Here is a 23,905-nt window from a genome sequence, read left to right as displayed (position 1 = left end):
GTCTTTGATTGAATCGGGAGAGCGAACTTAACCCAGTAGAGGATGACGTATGAAATACATCATTCACATAAATAACAAAAAATGTGACTCTATGATATGATTATCTCGAGCATGTTCAATGTATATGCTCTTTCCAGAAATTTATATTTATATTAGGTATGGTAACGGTGGTTACGTAGAGGAACCTAAACCCGCCATATGTCGACCTTGGAAGCTCGTATCGACCTTTCCCCCTGCCAAAATTATTAGCAATGTGCGTCAAATGTAATCGAAAATATTTTTTTATTTTGTTTAGGCGATAACCCTAAAGAAATCGAGCATGGGTTTGGGGGGTGGTGAGGACGAACATCGTAATGAGTGACGTAATAAAAGTACACGCATGTCCTCCGTCAAGAAACCTTCAAAAGTCAAATCTCCCGATGCTTTGCTCCGTCCTTTTGTGCGACTTTTTAAGGTCGAGAACAGAAGAAAAACAATGCACCACCACCCCCTCTCCCTCCTTTTGGAATCGTTCAAACGGCCTTCTCAATGCGGAGGAAGTTTCCTCCCATGACCCTCCTTATCAGAGACATAACAGAGATGGAATAATCCTAGAATTCGACATCATCCCCTCCTTTTTGTTATTCAAAGGACATGCCCGAAACAAGAAGCGGCATCAAAGACGCATCAATTATTGCTTCTTCTTTTTTTATAAATATATATGTTTATTTTATGATCGTTAGCAAATTGAAGTGGACATAGAGAAGGTCTTTAAAGTTAAAGATCATCGTTTCTTTCACCAATTTGATAATGATTACAATAATACTGTGTGTAGTATAGTTTGCAAGCATTTGGAACATTTGTGAAGTTCAAATATGCTTCTAGGTAATTGGACTCCTCACCATGATTTTGTCCCCGATAGGTTCGACTGAAGCAGACATGTGACGTCGTTATAAGTTAATTCTCAAGCAATAATAAACAGTGTTGATTCATATTCAATATATCTAGGATTAAGTTTTACGGATGTGCGTGACCTTAATTTGACCTAATTCATTGTGGAGGAGACTCACAATCACATCTAAAGTTTCTAATTTATTTTTTTGCATGGAGCGTCAAGTTTTTATTCCCTTCTTCTTCTTCTTCTCCTCATTCTATGAAGGATTGGAAAGCTCCAAAGTAACTTTCAAAGCGCGGTGAAAGAAGGGGGAGATCGGACAGCTGGGGCTAAGATTGAAAAGGAGCGAAAGGAGAGGGATTTGGTCAAGCATCTAGAAAAGAAATGGCGAGTGAGGACGAAAGTCATTGAAGCGGACGGTAGGGTTGGGATTCCCCTTTTTTCCCGCTGGTTTTTTTGTCGACTGCGTATGGCATCTTCTCACCTTCCTTAACTACCAATGGACCGCCATCCCCCAAAAAAATCCCCCGTCCTTGTCCTCACATGAATCTATACCCCCGATTTATACCTTTTTCCCTGAAGTACATTGGAATCAAAATGTGTCGTCACCTGACGACACCCTGACCGTGATTTAGAAGTAACAAGAAAAGAAAAAGAAAAAAGAAGATGCCATTCTGTCTCTAAATGTCAGTGGAGCAGGTTTAAAGAAAGAATGCAGAGAACCCTGAGAAACCCTCTCTCCGTCTCCCTCTTTCTCTCTCTCTCTTGAATTGGCTTCACTCTCCCGTGTGAAAACATAAAATGAAACCCTGAATTTCAAAGTCGTGTGTGCCCCTTCCACACTTCCATAAAAAGGTCTAGCGCGTTCTTGTTCCTCTAACCTACTACCATTTATTCTCTCTCTCTCTCTCTCTCTCTGTGAACCTCCCAACCGATGGAAGAAACAGAAGATCAGGAAGAGCTCTTGAACCTGAGCCTGGCCATTGTTTCATCAGGCTATGGTGATGAGACCAGGTTGAGGAAGAGGAAGGGATCGATGTCTAGGGATGATAACGATGTTATCTCCAACTCTTCCGATGCGTTCGAAGGATGTGAGGGCAAGATCTTCAAGCTTCTCCAGATGAGAGAAGAAATGCTCCACACCAAACACAAGAGATCCAAGCAGATCAGCCCGCACCATGAAGATGGCAAGGGGCTCCACTTGATCCATCTGTTGCTCATCACGGCCACCGCAGTGGATGAGAACAACGCCGGCTTGGCCCTCGACAACCTTGCCGAGCTGTACCAGAGCGTCTCGCTGATCGGCGACTCAGTGCAGCGGGTCGTGGCCTACTTCGCCGATGGACTCGCCGCCAGGCTCCTGACCAGGAAGTCCCCGTTCCATGACATGATCATGAAGAGACCAACCTGCGAAGAGGAGTTCGTCGCGTTCACCTACCTCTACCGGGTCTCGCCGTACTACCAGTTCGCTCATTTCACGGCCAACCAAGCCATTCTCGAGGCCTTCGAGAGAGGAACAAGTTAACCACCATGCTTTGCACGTCATCGATTTCGACGTGTCGTATGGCTTCCAGTGGCCTTCTCTCATCCAATCTCTATCCGATAAGGCAACCAGCGGGAATAAAATCTCCTTACGGATCACTGGCTTTGGGAGAAGCCCCGAGGAGCTACAAGAAACTGAGGGCAGGCTAGTTAGCTTCTCAAAGGGTTTCAAGAACATAGTCTTTGAGTTCCAAGGCCTGTTACGAGGATCAAAGCTCGTCAACCTAAGGAAAAAGAAACAAGAGACCGTCGCAGTAAACCTAGTTTTCCACTTAAACATGCTGAGCAATTTCGCAAAAATCTCGGAGACTCTTAAGTCGGTGCATTCTTTCAAGCCGTCCATCGTGATGCTCGTGGAGCAAGAGGGTAACCGAAGCCCTCGGAGCTTCCTCTCGAGATTCATGGAGTCCTTGCACTACTTCGCGGCCATGTTTGACTCTCTCGACGACTGCCTTCCATTGGAGAGCTCAGAGAGGCTGAGCATTGAGAAGAACCATCTCGGCAAGGAGATCAAGACCCGGATGAACTACGAGAAGGACGACAGGCGCTGCGCACGGTACGAGAGGATGGAGACGTGGAAGGGGAGGATGGAGGCTCATGGGTTCGCGGGGGTCAAGCTGAGCTCTAAGTCCATGTTGCAAGCGAAGCTCCTGCTGAGAATTAGGGCACACCATCGTCCTCTTCAGTTCGAGGGCGAGAACAGCGGGTTTAGAGTGATCGAGAGAGATGAGGGAAGAGCGATCTCTTTAGGGTGGCAAGATAGGTCCTTGATAACAGCCTCTGCATGGCATTGCGTATGGTAGAGAGAGAGAGAGAGAGAGAGAGAGATTGAATGATTATATATTCTATAGTTTTTCTAACACATTCATCGATTATTTCATTGTCATTGTTGTTTGTAACTGCGATAGCAACTAATGACCAAAGACCGGCAAGATTGTTTTTTAAGGTTGCTTGATTGGGTCTCTGTATCTACAATTTACGTACCTTATGTTCTTTAGCTTGCAAGATCTCGTCGTATTCGCACTTGCAAGTGTCGACACGTAAACATGTATGTTGGCATTCACCTTACAATTTATGCTTTGTAATACAAGAGGTTTGAGGTGGACATGTCACGAGCATATCACGACTTTCATACGTTTTGAAGCAATAATCATGGTCTTCTCCTTTCAACTCCTATAACATCCTATTGCACCTTCAGTCCATTTTATGTTAGATTTTTAACTTCAGCCGCTATACAATTTTTTGTTAGTTTTTCTGAAGAAACCAAATTTCTTTCCTAATTTTATACTTTTTGTTCAAAATAATAATAATAATAATAATATTTTTATTTTTTACATACCTTCGAGCTGGTCTATATGCTACTTGAAGCTTCGCATGGCCTGAAAATAATTTCATTTATGAAAGACCGACCAATCTAATTAGGCATGGGAAAACCCGCCCATTCAAGTTTTCAACCTTCTCGTATGTTATGTTACACCCTTACGGTTTCATGCATTAGGGGAAAGTGAGAAATGAGAATGCTTCATTCGATTGGGTTTCGTGGCCGAAACAAATAGAATCGAACCGAATTAGTTTGGTTTGTGAAAAGAGAACTGAGTTGCTAAGTAAGGGCTTAAAACAGAACTGTTTGAATTCTATTGGTCATATATGTCTGATCTTCCATTCAATCTTCCTATTGAAAGTTAGCTATCTAAATCTTCAAACCTTTCAAAATATTCGATTCTAGAACATCAGATTTTGGCTTTGAACAGTGACACCATGTGATTAACTAGTAACTATCAAATTTGTGCTACGCTGGGCGAACTAGTTAGGCGAAAATTTCACCTAAGAAAAAAAAAATTGGAAGAACAAGGATAGCTTTTGAAGCCAAAACGATGTCTTAGTCGTGTGACCTCGGCAAGTCACGACCACCTAGATTTGGATCACATGACCTTTGTGAAGGGTCGCCTGAGGTCGCGTGACCAGGTGGCCCTTGCCCAAGTCATGTGAACCCCCGCTAATCGTGGCGACCTAGATATAGGACGTGTGACCTTCGTGAGAGGTTGCAAGGGTCATGCGACTAGGCCGCCCTTGCCAAAGTCACCTAGGTTGCGTGACCCTCACTAGGGTTCACTCGACCCTAGGTGGCCCCAGTCGATTGTTTCTGAGGGCCGCTTGAGGTCTTGCAACTCAAATGTCAGCTGCTGACGATAGATTTCAATCGTCGGTGATCACCTACCCTTTGTCGACGGACTTTTTCTTTTTCTCTTTTGATTGAATTTTTTTCTCTTTGTTTTTTTTTTAATCACAAAAGTCATTTGTAAATATAATCTCTCCAAACATTATTTTGCTTAAAGGTACTTTACAATGGATTTCCAGATTACAATTTAACAAACAAAATTTGCATTTTGGAAAATCTCTTTAATTTAAAATCCTTTACATTTTCTCAAAGGTTTTCTCCAAAAGTTCAACTAAACGCATTCTTAAAATTCAACTAGCTATAGACCTCGACCATTGACCACTGCACAACCTTTACCGCCAAACCCCTTTACCACATAAGGCATTGTCGTTCCCATGGGTTCGTCCCGAGGACTTGACGCCATGGCATCTCCCTCTTTTTCCCCCCCTTTACGAAACTATTGGTATCGAGTCAAGCTGGGCTTCCAAAGTCGGATTAGATGACGGGAGGTGGAGGAGGCCTTGTTGGTGGCTTGAGCCTGAGTGACGGCGTTGAGGTGGTTGACTAGTGGCATGGGCATGCGGCGGCGACGTGATTGAGATTCTGGCAGTGTGAGTGCATTATTGTTGTGGCAATGGTTAAGGGTGAGCATGGCAATTCCCACCTTGGAATTGGGAATTGCCCACTAAAAATCGGTTAAGAAAAATAAGAATCAAGACATGCTCATTGGTTTCATGGATCTACCCAAGAATCAGACAGTCGGTTCAGTTTGGTTCTCGGGTGGGTCCATAGAACTAGTCCCAATCCTTATAAAGTTTGTTTGGTCTTATATTTGGGTTGAATTGCGAGCCATTAATTTTGATTAATGATTAAAAGTTATAAAGCAAAACTAATAGATAATATTCGTTAGCAAAACTATAGAGGCCCGATCTTGGTGGATGGGCAGGTGGTTCCAAGTCTAGAAGTTGGAACTAGACCGGCTTCCTTAAGAACCACTAGTTCTGATCTGATTTGCTCTGATCCGGTCATATTTTGGGTGGTTCGGGTAGTTCCCGATTCTTTTACACACTCCTAGTTGTGGTGGAGGAGGAAAAGAGAGCAAGTGAGTGTGTGACGGTTTGTGAAAAGGGAATAATGTCATTTAGAGAGTTACTTTAAGTTATCTCTAAATATAGATAATCCCAATTCATTTCGACCCTTTTGTGAATCGTACTACACACTATGTAGCACGAACACTCTTTGGAAGCTTTCATGTTGTGTACGACACTCCGACACGTGTCCGACACGCAGTCAACGAGTGTCGAAAAATCCCACACGTGGTCAACTTTCTCCGACACACTCTGACACGCGAGTCCAGAATTTCGACACGCGATTTCGACACGCACGGGGTCAATTTTAAAAATTTCTAATACTTGAGGGGTCAAAATATAAATATACACAAAATAAGTAATAAAAGAAGTAATAAAATTTCTATAAATATACATGCATGGAGTCAATTTTTTTTTTTCAGTTTTGTTTTTTTAGAATTGTTTTATTTTTTTAAAAGTCTTTTACTATGAAAGAAGTAATAAAAAAATGCTATATATGATAAATAAATAAATTTAAAAATATCATTTCAGCATTTTTCTTTAAACAATGTTTTTTCCTCTAAGTTTTGTGTATTATCGTAACAAATTAAAATAATGAATGATATTATTTAATATCTTTTGTGTAAATTAATTCTAGGCTATTTTTATTATTATTTATTTATGTATTTATATATAAAAATATATTTAATATATAATGTGTCGAACGTATCGAAATTCTCTATTTTTAAGAAATGACGTGTCGGCGTGTCGTGTCGTGTCGTGTCGTGTCGCGTGTCGCGTGTCGGTGTGACATAGACTACACAATGTGGTTTGAATTTTGCTCAACCTCACTATAGTTTATCTCTATCGTATAGTCTTAATTCTCTAAAGTAAAGAAAACCTAAAGTTTAGGTTCAATCTCAATTTCGTCTAGAACTTTATTTTGTTAAAAAAAAAAAAAAAATTCCCCAATTTTCATTTTAATCCAAAATTTGTCCATGCGTTTTCATCAATACCCTTACCTTCATATGAAACAACAATCAATCTCATTGTGTCAATACTCTTGAAGGAAGTAGTAAAGACCTTTGAAAACATGGACAAATTTAGGATTAGGATGAAAATTGAAATATATATATATTTTAAAAATGAATGGCAGAATATTGGATTTAAAATTTGAGATTCTTTAGGGAATTAACACCGATCATATACAACAAAAATTTGGTCAGAAAGCCGGAGCCGTTAGAATCGAGTGAAAATTCCAAACGGTCGTCTTTCCAAGCATCACGATTCAAAATCAAACCTTTCCCCCCCTCTCCTTCTCTCTCTCTCTCTCTCTCTCTCTCTCTCTCGGCAACAATCAATCTTTCACGAATCCAGAGCACCGCCATCCGTTTCCACTCTCGCGATTCCTCTCTTCCTTCGCCGCAGGAATCGGTTGAGCTCGAGCCCCGGCGGAAGAATGGCCGTCCCCGGAGAACGCGCGACAATCGACGGAGACGGCGAGCCCCGCATCCCCGTGTTCACCGTCGTCAAGAACGGCGCCGTCCTCAAGAACATCTTCGTCGTCGACAAGCCCCCTCCTCCGTCGCCGCCGCCGCCGCCGCCGCCGGGGGCCCCGCCCGCCCGCGACAGGCGGACGGCGCGAAGACCGCGGCGGGCGGCCGGGAGGGCCGAGGCGAGATGCTGATCGTCGGTCGGCACCCCGACTGCCACATCATGTTGACGCACCCCAGCATCAGCAGGTTCCACCTCCAGATTCATTCGGATCCGTCGCGGCGGAAGCTCTCCGTCGTGGACTTGTCTTCAGGTATTCATCGATTGCTCTCTCCTTCGTTTTTGGCTGCGGAGGTAGGTGCTGTGCGTAAGGTTTTTTGTTCGGCGGAAGATAGTGGCGGATTTCCAGCTGTTAGGGCTAACCGTGGTTGAGTGCACGAGCGCAAATGCGGATTCGGATGTCAAATTTTTACTTTTGATGGTCGTTTTTTTTTTTTTTTTTTTGGATTTAGTGCATGGGACTTGGGTTTCCGAGAAGAAGATTGAGCCTGGAGTTGTAGTGGAGCTGAGCGAGGGCGACACATTGCGTGTCGGCGGGTCGAGCAGAGTGTATAGACTGCACTGGGTACCTCTGAGCCGTGCATATGATTTCGAGAACCCGTTCGTTTCGGCGTTGGATGCATCGGGTGCCGATGAAGAGAAAGAAGAGGAAGATTTAGTGATTGACGAAGGAAAAGTAGAAGAGGAACGTGAGGTGTGAAATTCTGTTTTGTTCTCTTGACATCCAGAGAAATGCATGCCAATCGTTTGTCATTATTTCTATGATGTCCACGCACTTTCTCATTCTCTTCCTTTCTCGATTTCTGATAGGATGAGGATTCTTTGGAGATTGGATGTGAAGATGATGACGACTTGGAAAGCTCATTTGTCCTGGAAGATGAGGAGCATGTACATCAGGTGATAATAATCTATGCTTGAAATGATAGTTGTGTTAGAGAAGGGCAGAAAATATTTGATAATCCATTGAAGAAGTTGACTGTTTTTCTTTCCCTCGAAGTTGAATATTCTTCTTACTTGCTCTGTTTATGAACAGGATTCCTTCCAAGATGAGAATAAGGGGATACACTCACCCGAATCATTATTGAAAGGGGTTGAAGCTCTAGCTCTTGATGATTGTGAAGAATTGCCTGCGAAGAATCAGAGTCCATCGCAATTACCAATTCCTGAGAATCCATATGCTTCCACTTATGGTGAAAAAGAAACTGATGCAGGATTAGGCTCAAAAGCAGTGGACGATTTTTTCATGCTTGCTGAGTATCTGCAAACTGAGCCTATGGATGCTTCTTCGCCTTTTAGAATTTTATTTGACGTAGACAACCAGAAGTTTAATGAAGAAAAATGGAGTACGGAAGTTGGCATTGCCACTAAATTAGTGTCTGCAAATAAAGGAAGCATAAGGTCAGCGCATGATGATCTGGAGAACTGTTTAGTAGCTGAAGCTTTTGAAGACAACCGGAAGTTCAATGAAGAAAAATGGAGTACAGAAGTTGGCATTGCCACTGAATTAGTGTCTGCGAATGAAGGAAGCATAAGATCAGCGCATGATGATCTGGAGAACTGTGTAGTAGCTGAAGCTTTTGTAGACAATCGGAAGTTCAATGAAGAAAAATGGAGTACGGAAGTTGGCATTGCCACTGAATTAGTGTCTGCAGACGAAGGAAGCATGAGATCAGCACATGATGATCTGGAGAACTGTTCAGTAGCTGAAGCTTGTGAAGACAACCAGAAGTTCAATGAAGAAAAATGGAGTACGGAAGTTGGCATTGCCACCGAATTAGTGTCTGCAGATGAAGGAAGCATGAGATCAGCACATGATGATCTGGAGAACTGTTTAGTAGCTGAAGCTTGTGAAGACAACCAGAAGTTCAATGAAGAAAAATGGAGTACGGAAGTTGGCATTGCCACCGAATTAGTGTCTGCAGATGAAGGAAGCATGAGATCAGCACATGATGATCTGGAGAACTGTTTAGTAGCTGAAGCTTGTGAAGACAACCAGAAGTTTAATGAAGAAAAATGTAGTGCGGAAGTTGGCATTGCCACCGAATTAGTGTCTGCAGACGAAGGAAGCATAAGATCAGCACATGATCATCTGGAGAACTGTTCAGTAGCTGAAGCTTGTGGAGACAACCAGAAGTTCAATGAAGAAAAATGGAGTACGGAAGTTGGCATTGCCACCGAATTAGTGTCTGCAGATGAAGGAAGCATGAGATCAGCACATGATGATCTGGAGAACTGTTTAGTAGCTGAAGCTTGTGAAGACAACCAGAAGTTTAATGAAGAAAAATGTAGTGTGGAAGTTGGCATTGCCACCGAATTAGTGTCTGCAGACGAAGGAAGCATAAGATCAGCACATGATGATCTGGAGAACTGTTCAGTAGCTGAAGCTTGTGGAGACAACCAGAAGTTCAATGAAGAAAAATGGAGTACGGAAGTTGGCAATGCCACTGAATTAGTGTCTGCAGACGAAGGAAGCATAAGATCAGCAGATGATGATCTGGAGAACTGTTCAGTAGCTGAAGCTTTTGGAGACAGCCAGAAGTTCAATGAAGAAAGATGGAGTACGGAAGTTGGCATTGCCACTGAATTAGTGTCTGCAGATGAAGGAAGCATAAGATCAGCGCATGATGATCTCGAGAACTGTTTAGTAGCTGAAGATTTTGAAGACAACTGGAAGTTCAATGAAGAAAAGTGGAGTATGGAAGTTGGCATTGCCGCTGAATTAGTGTCTGCAGATGAAGGAAGCATGAAATCAGCTCATGATGATCTGGAGAACTGTTCGGTAGCTGAAACTTTTGAAGGCAACCAGAAGTTCAACGAAGAAAAATGGAGTATGGAAGTTGGCATTGCCACTGAATTAGTGTCTGCAGATGAAGGAAGCATGAGATCAGCGCATGATGATCCGGAGAACTGTTTAGTAGCTGAAACTTTTGAAGAAAGCAAGTGCACCCTATCAATAGACAGTGAAGTAGGAGACAGCTTGAGCCATCCTTCTGCTCCTTATTATCCCTGTTCATCCTGTCCAGAGATTTTTTCAGAGATGGAAAATCAACAGTTAGGGCAAGAGGATAATGCAGAACAACCATTTAATACATTGGGATCGCTTTCTTCTGGAGGAAAGACTAGGACTCTCAGGAAAGAGCGGAAACCCTTTACATCCATGTTGATAGATGATGCACGACCTAGAAAAGGCTGCAGTTCTGCTGTTGAAATTCGTGAAGAAAGCCAAAATCAAGTCACACATATAGACAACCAAGAAGATGGAGATACTTTGAGCCATCACTTTGCAAAGTCTTTAGCGGATACAATAACGTCATCTGAGTCTGATAGGGAAATCCTACTGGAGACCACTGATCAGCATCTTAATGATGAGAACCAGAGGCCACAATATGGATCTGTTACTGGGAGGCTGTCTGAAAGTGGTAAAGAAAGCAGCCCTTTAGGACAGTCTTGCACAAAATCAAAATGCTCGAGCATTTGGTCAAGAAGAGGGAAGCCCAGTACTGTTCTGCAGCTTCAGACAAACAGAAGAAAAGGAATGACCAAAAGTGCTGCTACTGCTTCTAGAAACAAGCAACATAGCCAGGATAATAACGAAAACCAATTGAGTGCGGTTCCGTTTTTAAGTTTAGATGGGGAAGAGGAAGAGATATTTACTCCAGACAAGGAGAACTTAACGCCAAATACCCGTCTACTTAAATCCTTGAAGAAGATAAGCAAGATGGAAGTAGCAGAGGCTAGACCTGCAGAATCATTTAGAAGATCCTCTTCAAAGCTCTCTCCTATGGCCAATATCTGCAATGAGGAGGATGTTTTCTACTCGGATAAAGAGAATCAGACCCCTGAGGGTCTCAGAGGGCAGAAAATGGCCAGACGTGCCTCTGGAAGTTCTTCAAGACTAAGAAGAGAGTTGGGCTTGAAGCAGGGAGCAGAAAGGTCGGCTTTTAAGTCCTTGAATGTCAGGTCCGGCAGTCAATCAACAGCTTCAGGAGGTGCAATGAAAAGTGGTCTTTCTGTTGATGGTGTTCGATCACTGGGAAGGAAAGTCTCTGCTTTGTCTGCTGTAAGTTGACATAAAATCTTCTTTAGCTTTCGATTCTGTATTTTCTTTCATCTTATCGACCAAAGTTTCCGTGAATAAACATAAATAATAAAAGGGTAATTTGCAGAACAAATCTTATGGCGAGCCAAACAAGAGTTGGATCATGGTTGTCGATACTACCTCTTTTCTCAACAAGGAGTCGATGAAGTCATTGCAGCTTCTGCAGGGTCTGAAAGAGACTCAGTTATTCATTCCACGAATTGGTAAAGATTGTATCCCGACTACTCAATGCTCAGTTTATTTTTGAAACTATGTAACCATAAGTTCATATCTTCATTAACAAACTGCCACAATTTCCCTTTATCAGTCATAAGAGAGCTGGACTGTCTGAAGCGACGTGCTAGCGTTTTCAGAAGGACAACTGAGGTCTCTTCAGCTTTAGAGTGGATAGAAGATACTATGGTTAATTTGAAATGGTGGATTCACGTGCAAAGGTCCATGGAGGAAGGAATGTCAGTTGCGCCAACACCTCCTGCTACTCCTCGTTGTATATTTGGCGATGTGAGCGCGACTTTTTCTGCTGCTACACCTGGGGGGAGTGTAATGGATATCATTTCGCCCACCACAGAAGACCACGTCCTTGAATCTGCACTCTTCTATAGGAAAACCAACCCCAATGGACAGCTCGTCCTCCTTAGCAATGATATCTCGCTTAAAATTAAAGCCATGGCAGAGGTATTGCTCTTGCATGTGGCCGCATCTCTACTCCTCAAACACATGCACTTGTGCACGCATTCATACTCACTCGCTTGCTCCCTCACTCATACTCCAAAGACATGCACTTGTGCTTGCAGCTATCGAAACATTAGAAAACAGTCCAACTTTAACCGTACTTTGTTGCTTGTTTCAGGGTATACTATGTGAGACTGCTCAAGAATTTCGCGAGAGTTTGGTGAATCCCTTCTCCGACAGGTTCTTGTGGGCAGATAGTTCTCCCAGAGGACAGACTTGGTCGTGCTTGGACGATGTTGTTCTGAAAGAGAAGTACTATTCACGCCCATCAAAGAAATCCGCACGAGGAGAAGGCCTGAGTGGATTGAAGCTCATTCTCCTGCACAATTCTCAGTACGGGCAGCAAATCCGATCGGTTGGTTGAGTAACGCCATCGTTTTTTGAAATCTCAACACCTTGTTTTGCCGAGGATGCACTCAAAGTTGAATCTAGATGTGCTTTTTCAAAACTTACTAGCTAAAAAACCAAAAAAAAAAAGAATTTCACGTGACATTGTCGGCACATGATCTGTCATGTCTCCGATGATGGTGAAATGTGGTGAATTAGGCACTTGTTGATATGAGATGAATAGTTGTCTCTTGGCTGGCCATTTAGTGTCCCAATCGACATCAAGTACTCTATTTGGCAACTAGGAGGATAAAATGAGCAAACTTTAAAGCTGTTGCTATCTAGCGCTTCTAGAGCATTGATGAGAACCTTGATGGGTGGCCCAGCGATTTTCGGGAAAAAATAAGGCCAGCTGTTTGCAAATCTGTCTCCCGAAAATGATCTAGTCCAAAAATATCAATGCAGCAGGTAGATGGAGAGCCCACATCCTTATCCTCAAGCATATCATTTGATCAAATCATATTCGTCTTGTCTAGATCGAATGTGTGGTGGAACCTGTCACACCACGCTAGATGGACCTCTAGATGTGACTTAGCTTATGGTTACCCTAGTCGTCGGGATTGACTGATGAGGTTGGATAGTAAATATTACCCTAACCATTAGGATGACATTAGGGATGTCGAATGAGATTACCATAGCTTCTAGCATATTATTTTATTTCAAACGCGTGGATAAAGAACAGATTACAAGATTGAAAACAACTATAAGAAGGTACAAGGAAAAATAAAGGGTGCAAATGGATTCACAGGAAATGAAGCACATCTCTGACTCTTACAACATCCGAAATCAATCCAACAGACCATAGAGTACAGACGAAAGCTATCAGTAAGCAGGAGTTTATTAAAGCTCAGTCACTAAAATCAGGCCACCTCGTTCTACAATTGCGAAAGAAAGATGAAACTCACAAACCCTGGCGCATGCTCTGTCGACACCGTTACTCTAGATTATTAGAACTCGACTGACCTCCATTTTTCTGAGTGTAATTACAAGATGCTTGAAGGAGAAATGAGAACGCGCCTTCCGAATCATCAAAAGCAGATCGCGTGAACTCATTAAACCCACCGAAGTTACTGGCCTCGAAACTCAAAGGGGAAAAGAAACTCGATGGATCATCAACATTCCCTTTGACATCTTCCATGATATTCTGAACTCCACCTGAACTAGGAGTGCTGGAGCCGAAACTGAAACTCACATTACCAACTTTGTTTGTGTCTTCATTATGTTCTCCTTGCAAAGATAGCCCGCCCTTGTTCTCGTCAAAGGGAATCGCTGGGGTGTGGCCTTGGAAGAGAGTGATGTGTCCAAAAAGTTTGTCTTTCCTGGAGAATGTAGTGCCGCAGGAACAAAGCCATTTATCTTTCCCACAGTGCTTCTCGTGCGTTTTAAGGTCAGCAATGACCGAAAACTTCTTGGTATTGCAACGACTGCACGTATAGCTCTTGTCACAGTGAGTTCTCTTGTAATGATTTTTGACACACAATATCGTCTTCAGAGGTTGAAACTTTTTATGATCCTTGTTCCGCTTACAACCCGCATATGGACAGGAATACCTCTTGATGAGCATCATTTCAGAACCAGCTTCCTTGTGGGGTTTCGCTAGTGCTGCAGGTGTTTTGTATTCATCCCCATGACCTCTCATGTGCATGCGTAAATTAGCATCCCTCTTAAATCCCTTCCCACATATGGTACAAAAGTGAGTATGTGGTGCGAGGATCTCTTCTTTCTCTAGTTGTAAGATCTCAAAAGATCCCGGAGGAAGATTTTCCCCCTCATCCCCATCTTCATCATCTTTTGATTCATGATCCTCCAGATTATCGATAGCGGATTGATCCATTGGATCAACCTGGTTAGACTGATCAGGGACTTTGCTTCCGCCTTGACTTGGGAGCACAAGATTGCTGTCGAGACCAATTCCAGATCCAGAATTATTTAAAATCCCACCAAGCTGACCGAGCTGCCTGATGGGTGGCGTGGATGCTGAAGAAAGGGAGTTCTTCACTGATGGTAGAAGACTACCAGCAGTAGAGATCAGCTGGATGATTATTGAAGTGAGATCGGCAGTTATGAGTTGCTGTTGCTGTGCCACCAGCTCATCCGGTCGTCCCAAAACTGGCCCTCTCCTTCCAACAATAGCGTGCACTAATTCCTGAAGCTGATGAATCTTCTGTTCCAGGAAGGAGAGATTATTCAGCATCGCTTTTGGGTCCCACTCTTGGGTCTTACCGAGTTGGAGTATATCATTCATCTGGACACCTCGATCTTGACTAATGGGGTTGCTGGGAAGAGGTGGCTGGCATTCAGAAGGACGATTAAATTCAGAGAATGAAGGTTCGATCCTCATGCCGTAATTTGAGATTGAAGGATCTTGATCTTCCCGCTTTTGCAGATTCTTGTGTGAGGCGAAATTCGGGAATTGTGTCTGCCGGTCAGGGGGAACACGTTGGGGTAAATCATTCACAGAGGAAGGCTTCCCCCAGGTTTCAGCACGTAACCTCTCTTCGAGATCCATCTTTAAGTCCATCACGAATCGAAGATCACCGCCAAATAAAAGCTGACCACCAGAGAATTTCTGTTAAAAATTGCATGCAAAATCGTCTTTGAAAAAGCATCAATACAAACAAAAGAACTAGATCATGTTTTTGCCCCAATAGTAATCCCATTTAAACATATGATCCGGGGTTCATAAAGAATAACATTCTGCCGGAAGGGCGATGCAAGCAAGAATTTGATCCACAATTCATTTCACACATTTGACTATACACAGTGTTCTCCAGGCGCGTTTTCACAAATCAACTAATCATAGAGAAAAACAAGCATCTCCCCATGACAAATCACCAGTCATCTCTAACTTACGCAACCCTCTGAAGCACAGGAAGCACCCTCCAATTCAGTGTAGTTTGCACTCGAGTCGCCTCCACATCATGCGTCCCAGGTTTCTTTCTAATTCATACTCATAATCCCAAATAACAGAATTAAATTAAACTCAAAATTACAAGGAAAATTAGCAACTCCTTCTAATGTCCATGAAGCACTTAGGACACCCCAAATTTCATTTCGAAAACGAAAATAAATCTTAACAAAAATCCGTACGGTGCTGGCGGCGGTGACCAAACCCAGAGAACGACCCAACTCATCATGATAATCAAGATCGATAGACGAAACAGCTAAAACACTTCACAGAGCTCAAACAGCACAAAAATCCCACGTTCCACAGAACCCCCCGAAGACATACAAAAACAAAGCGTTCTAGCTCCCAGCTAAAGAGGGAAGGAACAATCTCCTCATCATCACATCAGGAACCCAGGAAGAACCCTAACAAGAGATGCGAGCGATGAACGAGAAAAGGGGGACTTACAGGGGATCGAAATCTTTCCCCAGATCCTCTCGGGCGTCTATTCCGATTCGGGTCGCTGTATTTCTAGAGAGAGAGATGAGGCGAGAGAGAAAAGGCAGGGGGGCGGTCGTAAAAGCCAAATTCAAGAACCGCTTAAAAACCGATAGATAAAAAGGCCGAGCGGAGCACACGCCTTTCGGGCAAAGAGAAGAGACGCAGTACAGTACACACCAACTCAACCGAGGTCGCGAGGTCAAAATCGATCCTTGCCGTCCATGAAGAATCGGCACTCCACCCAAAGCACCGATCTTGACGATCTTGAACCCACCAACGCAAGAGGGTCAGGCTCGGATCGAGACCGGGTTTGGTTCCGGCGGGGCCAAGCTCGAGGGATGACGTCAGATTGGACGTGGAAGTGGGTCCGACCGCTTCGCCACAGGACAACCGGTTCGTTCACATCCCGTCATATCTGTCTTTATCGGGAGGCATTTTGACCAGCTTCCCTGTATTTGTTCCCCCGCTCCTTCCTTCCTTCCTTCCTTCCTTCGAGTCGCGAGTGTGCGCAATAGAAAATTGCTAATAATTGTGGGGACGGGGGGGGGACATTATGATGCTCCGGAGCTTTTCTTTAATGGGGAGCTGCGTGGAGTGGAGGACTACCAGGAAGCTACGCCTCTGCGATTTTCAACGACTCTCTCAAACTCTCTCTCTCTCTCTCTCTCTCTCTCTCTCTCTCTCTGTGACGCTTGACAGCTTGCTTCCATGAAGTAAGGGGACGTGTTGCATGGAAGCGAAACCGAGAACATGTGCGCGAGATTCATCTCGCTGCGTGGAGGGGTCGTTGTAAACTTGTAAAGATTAAAAGATGCCAACTTTGAGGTCAACCTGCTGACTCTGTCCGAGGGAGAGTTCCGATTTCGGGCGGGGGGGCCTCGGGTTGACCCGGTAGGAGCTTCACGACGTGTTTCGGTGTAACTTTCGACGCTGGCCAGTGATTTTGGCATCTGGCCATAGAGACTTTTTTTAGGACACGATAGAAAATTTCGTTTTGACTTTAGGCAGTAGTGTTCACATCTACATCTTTGAAGATCTCGCGAAGCGTTGCGACATAGAAAATACAACCCTGTATCATGAGGCGTCTTGAACGTCAAAAGAAGCTATGGTTGCCGCCCCCCACCCAAAAATGAAAATTCGAACCTCGTCCGGGTTGCCGCCGGAAGGATTACGACGGTGATTCCGATTATAATTATTACCAACCCCTGCCTCGTGGGGAGGATTTGTAGTTTTCTAATAGAGCAAGTTGTCAAGTTGGTGGCGCTACAGTCAGAAGCAGGATGTGGAAGTGATGACTGAGCGAAACCCACGTGCAAAATTAGAGCCGTGGGAGGTTTGTCTTACTTCCCGCCGTCGTGGCCATGTCCTTCAACCGAGTGCCGAAGTAGCAACGCATTTGGTGAAGTGTGATGTGCAGATCTTGATGGTGTCAAGACTTCTGCACAATCCTTTATCCTTTAGGATTCAAGTTTCAAGGAGTGCGTGTTTTTGTGTGTTGGGAACCTGCGGCCATTTCAAGATGTTATGAATATGTGAGCATCGGTCTAGGGTCAGCCTTGAACCATCTTGGATCGATTCAATCCCGCCGGCCCTAGTCCGATTCCTAAAGAGACTAAATCGGTCATTGGTCCCTAGAATTTTTGGACCAACGCCGCGCGGCTTGATATTTGATTCTGCGAGTTTAAAGTTGGTCCAATCCCGAACCAACCCCGATTCTATATATATTATATATCTAATATATTATTTATAATTTTTATATAAAAACCCTAAAATAAACGACATCAACAACCCCAAATACTCCTTAGCGATGAGTTCAAGTAATTTCACACTATTTTAAATAACTTAAATCTTTTAATGTCTTTTACGGCATCAACAACCATAATTTATAAAGAAGGAAAATGTTTTTGTAAGTTCAAAACGGCATAAATAACTTTTCACGGCATCCTTTTTTTGTACTTGTTCTCTTCTATCTTATTTGTTTTTTTAGTTTTCAATTTGCCAAAATCGAAAGAAATAATTTCTCCACTCGCCACTCGACACTTGCCTCACTTGTTTTAGGTTACTCGTGCTTGCTCGCCACACTCAATGCTCACTGGCTTGTTGTTCCTTGCTCAACGCTCAACGCTCACCCCACTCGACACTTGTCGCTTGCCTCTCTTAGCTGATCTCGCTCGTCACTAAATCCATTGGGTCGGTCCAGTCCTTGATTGTTTTTTCATGGAGTACAAAAAATAAAATAAAAAATTATCAATTAGTCCTAGGTTGACCCCGAAATCGAACCAAACCTATTGAGTTGGTCCGGTCCTCAGTTGACTTTTTAGAGAATATAAAAAATGAAATAAATAAATTATCGATTGGTCCCGGGTTGACTTTGGAACCGAACCAAACCCACTGAGTCCGTTCGGTCATTGGTTCCAAACTTAATAGGATCAGTTTTCGGTCCAAAAAATTGAGAACCAACACTGTGTGAGTTGATTCTAAGGTTTGGGGGTAAACCAGCTCAACCCGGATCATGCTCACCCCTAATTGTAAAGACACTTAAAAAGTGTCTGTACACATTATATTTTATCTTCATGTACAAGATGAAATTGTGAGTTTTGGAATAGTATGGCTTTTGTGGTGGCCAAACACTACTTCGCAAGATGAAATGAATTTTGAACTTCCCAAGAAAAGATCTCATGAATGGACGTAGGGACGCTAAAAACCCAGAAACCGAGGAACCGATAATAGAATTTGCGAGAGGCCGAATTAAACAGCAAGGCCACGAGGCCACACTTCAGCCCTTCACGCAAGCAGCTTTATTTCTTCTCCTCGAGGTCAAACTACCGACACACCGATGGCCTTCACTGATTAAGAAAGATGGCATTTTGGCAAGGCTGTTCTGTTGGACGCAGCCGCTCCGAAACAAAACATGTATTTCAAAGAGGTGACACATGCAGTGACGACATGTGATGAGAGACTTCAACCTTCTACAATCACATTCGTTGAGACTAGAGACTTTCTGGCTAAAAGAAGAAAGGGAAATTTGTCAACACTGCCATTCTTACGAACAAAATCATTCAGGAAGCAACCCAAAATTTTGACTTTGAAACCATTAAAACAAAGAGAGTGGGTCGCCAGAAGCTGCCACCCATTACAAACAATCTGATGAGCTGAGATAAACGCTTAATTTCTGCCTTTCCAATGATTGAAGTGCGGAGTTTTTTAACAGGAGGCTGGTTTTGATCCCTATGGTACGATCACAAATTTATGGTGGCGGCCCTTTTCGTGTCAAGAAATACTCTGTCCCAAAATTGGATGACATCAGATGAATTCAAAAGAAAGATCATACCAACTCATAGAAAAAAAAAAAAAAGCCGACGTTGGTCCCATCAATCACAATCATCTCTCTTTTGATTTCACGGGAACTCCTTTGTACATGGTCACACGTTCTTTTAACGTGTCCCGCCGTGGTCTAGCTACCTTATTATTAGGGTCAAAAAGTAGCACCTCTTCAAATGCCTTAAGAGCAGACTTCAAGTCTTTCTTCTTTTCATATGCATCACCAAGGTTGTTCCAAGCTGTCACATATCCCGGTTGAAGCTTCACTGCAGTTTCAAATTGCGTAATTCCTTTCTCAAGCTTGCCATCTCGAACATAACTAACACCGAGGGCATTGTATACCTGACATGTGGAAACCAAATTACAGACCCAGAAAATGGACCAGAAGAGCCCCAGTTTATCTAGATGCCCAAGGAGTTATGATTAACGCCAAGAAAATCTTATGTATTTTCTCATTAGTTTGAAATGCAAACTTCTATGCTTGGCTGTGTGATAGATATCAGCATTACTTGCACAAAGCTCAAATGATATCTAAATAATCAGGAAGAAATGGAGTACATGTGCATTCAGGCCACAACGTAAAAGCTTACACGTCAAATGAATGGTTCCTGGATTCAGTTGACCGCACAAAGAGTTAACAGAGAGGATCTCTAGTTGTGGAATGTCTATTTTGGGGAACAGTACGAAGCTCAGGAGTGCTGCTATGAAGGAAGCAAGAAAAATCTATCATAGAATAGGCTTTTTATCCTTTTATGCACCTTTAAAGTTAATCTTTTCCACTAACCTACCTACGCTGCACGAGCTTCTATTCCAGTCTATTTTCAAGGCCTATTCAGATAATGGTAACTAGTCAAAGGAAGCTTATACATTATAGAAAACTTCAACAGTAAAGCAAAACCAGAAGCTCAAATAGATGGCCTTCTATCTATAGCCTCTTCTAAACGTCATTTAACCAAGACTTTGGTAAGTTTCCAATAGGAGCATACAAAACGGATTGCCCAAACCTGACCAAGCCAGCCAGTTTGGTTCGGTTGCTGGAAGTGTCAGTCCGGTTCTCAGTTCCTTAAAGTGGAATTGGTGTCTGGGCAGTCCGGTTACAGGTTCCAGATTCCAAGGGAAACGGGACCGGACTGACTATATATATCTTTTAATTTCTTCAAAAAAAAAAAGTGACCAGGTTTTTATTTATTTATTTATTTATTATATACTTCTTCATAACATAAGGCATCGAGTAGTGGGAAAAAAAAAGTGACCGGTTCCATTGGACCAAACCGGACCACCTACCTGGTTCCTAATTGGGAACCAGTCCTCCTGGTTCCACCTTGGAATCGGACCGGATCGGTAACCAAGCACCCCTAGTTTCCAATGTCTCAAAGAATCAACATGAAAAAACACACATAGAGAAGGATGGCAAGAGGAAAAAAACTGTAGTTGATTAAGAACCAAGACTTGTCCTTCTAATTAAGTATTACAACGACTTAGTACCTGTGCAAGATCTTGATCATCTCCATCCCATTTTTCAATTGCCTGAAGCAAGTACTTAGTTGCGGCTGGGTAAACTTTCCTTCTTAGCATCACTGCACCCAGTTCGAATAACTCAGTTGCACTAGCATCACCACTTCTTACTTGCTCCTGTAGTAAAAAAAAAGGAACATAATAGGATAATCCTCTGCAAATAGCCAAAAAGAAATGAAAAAGGAAAACACAAGATGACATCTGTAACTAAATGCTCAAAGACAATCAAATCCAAGAGTAACATGGCATGCCACAACAGTTTCTAATAAATTGCTACTAAGCAAAACCAATGATACTCAAGACCAGAATAAGAGGTGCAGGGGCCTGGTAGTGTGCCGGTGTCTCACTTGTCTAGATGTGACAAGATTGGACAGGGCATAAAAGTATATAAGACTAGAATACTATCCAGCAGAAACGAAGAGACATTAACTAAGTGTTCTCAAAAGAAATGCGCTCTATGCGCGACATTATAATTTTCTTATGAATTTATGATGGTTTAGTATTGTTGCAGATTTATAATAACATGAACATAGCATGATTGATGTGAAGTCAAGCGTCACCATACCCATCCCACCCCAATTTCGCGTCCTATGGATGAAGTTACCCAACCTCAATAAAGGAGTCATGCAACAGAGGCCTCTATTCTGTGTATAAAAAATGTCATGAAACCATCTAGGAATGAACTCTGAAAAAAAAAAAAAAAATCACCTGCAGCTCTTTAGCAGAAAGGTCAAGTTCTCTGCGGACTAAGACCTGACGGATGACAAAGAAAGAACCCACACCAAGCAAGGCCAAGAGCAAAAGCAAATAGGATAGTTGGATTCCCAATTCAAACAACTCTCCAATCTCATAAACAGCATTTATTTGAGTAGTTTCACTTGCAACTGCAACTTGTGCACAAGCCAACCAAGAGGGAAGTCCGACTGAGAGTGCAGATATCCAGAATGATGGCTCCTTCACCTTTAAAATCTTTTTGATAATAAAAGGGTTCTCCAAAGACTCTGAAACAAATGTAAAATTAAAGAAAAAATGAGATCATCTCTGTAGCTAACAGGAGAGAAAACAATGAAATCAAAACATAGTTGAAGAGAGAAACGAGGTATGTGAAAGGTAATGACAGAATGAGACAGTTTACTAAAATTAATCTTCTCAAAGAGATTAAAACAAGAACTTGCATCGTATTAGCACCCAACTACCCTAAAGGAACTTAAAAGAGAAAAAATACCAGGGAAAGCATGATAATTAGTGGTACATAATATCACAAGCCCTCAAGTCATCCCTATAGATATAGGAGAATCCAGAGAAGTTAAGGGATTAGACCCATTTGCAGCTTAAACAGTTACATCAGTGCGAAGATGAGTGGATCCAGGTAGAGTCCAGATAGGCCCTAAAATAACCAGATGGAAACTTTAAGATGTAGAAAGCCTTAATAAATGATAGTTAATGTTTCTGAATTACAAGTAAATATTGTTGTCTGTCTCTTGACGAATCTGCAGGAACATTGCTGGTGACTAGACCATGGGTTCCATTTTGTCATCCTAAGAGATTACTGCTCCAAAGTCCAAAAACAGGGTCGAACTCATTTGCGCAATAAATGGAATTACACCGATGGTCAAAAAGTATCTCCGTCAAGTATACCCACTGCATTTGATTTACTATGGCCATTTAAAAGATATTTCAAATGGAATAACCTTGTACATAAAAGTTAGCAAGAGTATCCTACTCTTTAAGTACAATACTACACCCATTAGTTCCTAAGCTCTGAAATCATCCCAACTATATTTGAATCAGCAGAACTACAAGCCCCAACTTGTCCCAACATCAGTACTAAGCAAGAGCCCTATATCCTGGGATGAATCATGACACTAAAAGTGGTATTTAGACTGATACTCAAGCAGACTGTTCTGAAAACATAGCAGAGTGCAGTTCCGACATCACAAGTTCTTGATTCTTGGCATTAAAGTTGAGAGAGAGAAAGAAGCATTACCCTTCAGCCGTGGCAATGACCGTGATTCTGCCGTCAATTCACTTTGACATATCTGCCTTCATCCACAACAGACGGAAAAAATAATAAAAATTAACAGCTTTAATGCAAAGTGAAATTACTCATAGTTTACCATGAATAGTAAACAAGGGCATCTAAGATATAGCGAGACTATGATGAAGAATTGTCCTTATGCTGTTTAAAATGCAAACTAACATTGCTAATCAAAGATATAGCAAAGGTGGCTTCACGGTCACAAGTATTTTCCATAGTCCGATCCGAAACAAGAGCTGAAGTAGCCAAGAAATCACAACCACGAAACGACCCATAATGGGTGCGACCAAAATGAGTTGCAGGGGCCTTAATTCGGGAGTCCTTGCGATGCCAAGCTCGTAATTATACAGCAGAAACGGTATTTCGCACTTTCCAAAATTTGTGTGCTAAACTTTATTACCTGATTGTTCTTCTGAGCCTGGTCTTCAAGATGGTCGAGCGCGAAAGGATTGAAGGATGGAAAGGTGGTATCCGGTCGGAGATGGAGGAGAAGGAAGGAGATGGGGAGAGGGATAAGAGAGCGCGGTCCGCCATGGGAGCTTCAGCAACTGGAGGTTGAAGCAGAAGGATACGAGCCAGCGAGCCATCCAATTATCAAGTTCTCAGTATTTTATTTATTTATTTATTAAAATTCCAATTCAACCCCATTCTTTTTATTTATTCTTTTCTTTCCCATATTTGTATGCATTTCTCTTCTATTTGTTTTATAAAAAATGAACGAATTAAAATAATCATTTATATTATTTACGAAAATGAATGAACGAATTTTTTTTTTTCATTATTCACGAAAATATCTAAAAATAAAATATCATTAGTAATGAAAATACTCTAATTCACATTCAATATTTATCCTCGGCAATCAATATTTTAAAGGCTTTTTTGTTATGTTCTTTGCTTAGTGTATTCAAGGTGCTTTGAGTTCTTGATAAATCCCCATCGATTGTGGCCGTCTCTTTCGTACCACACACACCGGATAAACTAAGGGCGCATTTAGTAACGTTTCTAGTCCGAGAAACAATTTTTGAATAAAAATAGTTTTTTTTTTTGTTTCTGTTCCTAAGAACAATTTTTGAATATAAGAATACGGTTGGAATCGCAAAAAGAATTTACTTTAGAAATAGAAATGCATTTGGTAAACTTGTATAATTTTGTTATTTCTTTCAATTTTTCAATATTTTTATTATATTTTTCATTTTTTTTCTTCTTTCTTTTTTCTTTTTTCTTTTTTTT

At 42.2% G+C, this 23,905-nt stretch overlaps 4 protein-coding genes across 6 annotated transcripts; 2 read left to right on the top strand and 2 right to left on the bottom strand.

Annotated features, from left to right (window-relative positions):
• The first annotated feature begins 1,631 nt into the window (after positions 1 to 1,631).
• LOC104449532 (GRAS family protein RAM1) lies at positions 1,632 to 3,456 on the top strand. The gene is given in 2 exon segments (XM_010063714.3): positions 1,632 to 2,383; positions 2,385 to 3,456. Coding segments are annotated over 2 exon segments (1,410 nt in total). The 5' UTR covers positions 1,632 to 1,808; the 3' UTR covers positions 3,220 to 3,456.
• A 3,009-nt stretch (positions 3,457 to 6,465) lies between these two features.
• Positions 6,466 to 12,615, top strand: LOC104451951 (FHA domain-containing protein PS1). Its single transcript, XM_018876334.2, has 8 exons — positions 6,466 to 6,470; positions 6,829 to 7,448; positions 7,648 to 7,889; positions 8,006 to 8,092; positions 8,229 to 11,255; positions 11,362 to 11,497; positions 11,602 to 11,969; positions 12,145 to 12,615. The coding sequence occupies exons 1-8, from the start codon at positions 6,466 to 6,468 to the stop codon at positions 12,388 to 12,390; spliced, it is 4,731 nt and encodes a 1,576-aa protein (XP_018731879.2). The 3' UTR covers positions 12,391 to 12,615.
• Positions 12,616 to 13,125: 510 nt separating this feature from the next.
• Positions 13,126 to 16,106, bottom strand: LOC104449530 (protein SENSITIVE TO PROTON RHIZOTOXICITY 1). Of its 3 annotated transcripts, none has more exons than XM_010063713.3 (2): positions 15,979 to 16,106; positions 13,126 to 14,964 (listed from the first exon to the last, which is right to left on the bottom strand). In XM_010063713.3, exon 2 carries the CDS (start codon positions 14,932 to 14,934, stop codon positions 13,348 to 13,350), a length of 1,587 nt encoding a protein of 528 aa, XP_010062015.1. In that variant the 5' UTR covers positions 14,935 to 14,964; positions 15,979 to 16,106; the 3' UTR covers positions 13,126 to 13,347. The 3 variants fall into 3 exon arrangements, with proteins under 3 accessions (XP_010062015.1, XP_010062014.1, XP_010062013.1); XM_010063712.3 differs by lacking the exon at positions 15,979 to 16,106 and adding an exon at positions 15,769 to 15,944 and having other exon boundaries at positions 13,126 to 14,982; XM_010063711.3 differs by lacking the exon at positions 15,979 to 16,106 and adding an exon at positions 15,769 to 15,942.
• Positions 16,107 to 18,859: 2,753 nt separating this feature from the next.
• LOC104449529 (tetratricopeptide repeat domain-containing protein PYG7, chloroplastic) lies at positions 18,860 to 23,265 on the bottom strand. The gene is made up of 5 exons (XM_010063710.2): positions 23,076 to 23,265; positions 22,625 to 22,680; positions 21,346 to 21,638; positions 20,608 to 20,754; positions 18,860 to 19,464 (listed from the first exon to the last, which is right to left on the bottom strand). The coding sequence occupies exons 1-5, from the start codon at positions 23,207 to 23,209 to the stop codon at positions 19,183 to 19,185; spliced, it is 912 nt and encodes a 303-aa protein (XP_010062012.2). The 5' UTR covers positions 23,210 to 23,265; the 3' UTR covers positions 18,860 to 19,182.
• Positions 23,266 to 23,905: the final 640 nt, after the last annotated feature.

The sequence above is a fragment of the Eucalyptus grandis genome, chromosome 6 (assembly GCF_016545825.1).
Source record: "Eucalyptus grandis isolate ANBG69807.140 chromosome 6, ASM1654582v1, whole genome shotgun sequence".
NCBI classification, from domain to species: Eukaryota; Viridiplantae; Streptophyta; class Magnoliopsida; order Myrtales; family Myrtaceae; genus Eucalyptus; species Eucalyptus grandis.
Note: the sequence above shows the minus strand (reverse complement) of the source record. Positions and strands in the feature narration are given on the sequence as shown.

Bases quoted from the DNA above. Each gene is read 5' to 3' on its own strand.
- LOC104449530 (XM_010063713.3), bottom strand. From the start codon at position 14,934: ATGGACTTAAAGATGGATCTCGAAGAGAGGTTACGTGCTGAAACCTGG.
- LOC104449529 (XM_010063710.2), bottom strand. From the start codon at position 23,209: ATGGCGGACCGCGCTCTCTTATCCCTCTCCCCATCTCCTTCCTTCTCC. The intron at 22,681-23,075 runs GTAATAAAGTTT...TTGTGGATGAAG, and splicing joins AGGCTCAGAAGAACAATCAG to GCAGATATGTCAAAGTGAAT. The intron at 20,755-21,345 runs GTGATTTTTTTT...TTTTTACTACAG, and splicing joins TTTCTGCTAAAGAGCTGCAG to GAGCAAGTAAGAAGTGGTGA.
- LOC104451951 (XM_018876334.2), top strand. The intron at 8,093-8,228 runs GTGATAATAATC...GTTTATGAACAG, and splicing joins ATGAGGAGCATGTACATCAG to GATTCCTTCCAAGATGAGAA. The intron at 11,970-12,144 runs GTATTGCTCTTG...TGCTTGTTTCAG, and splicing joins AAATTAAAGCCATGGCAGAG to GGTATACTATGTGAGACTGC.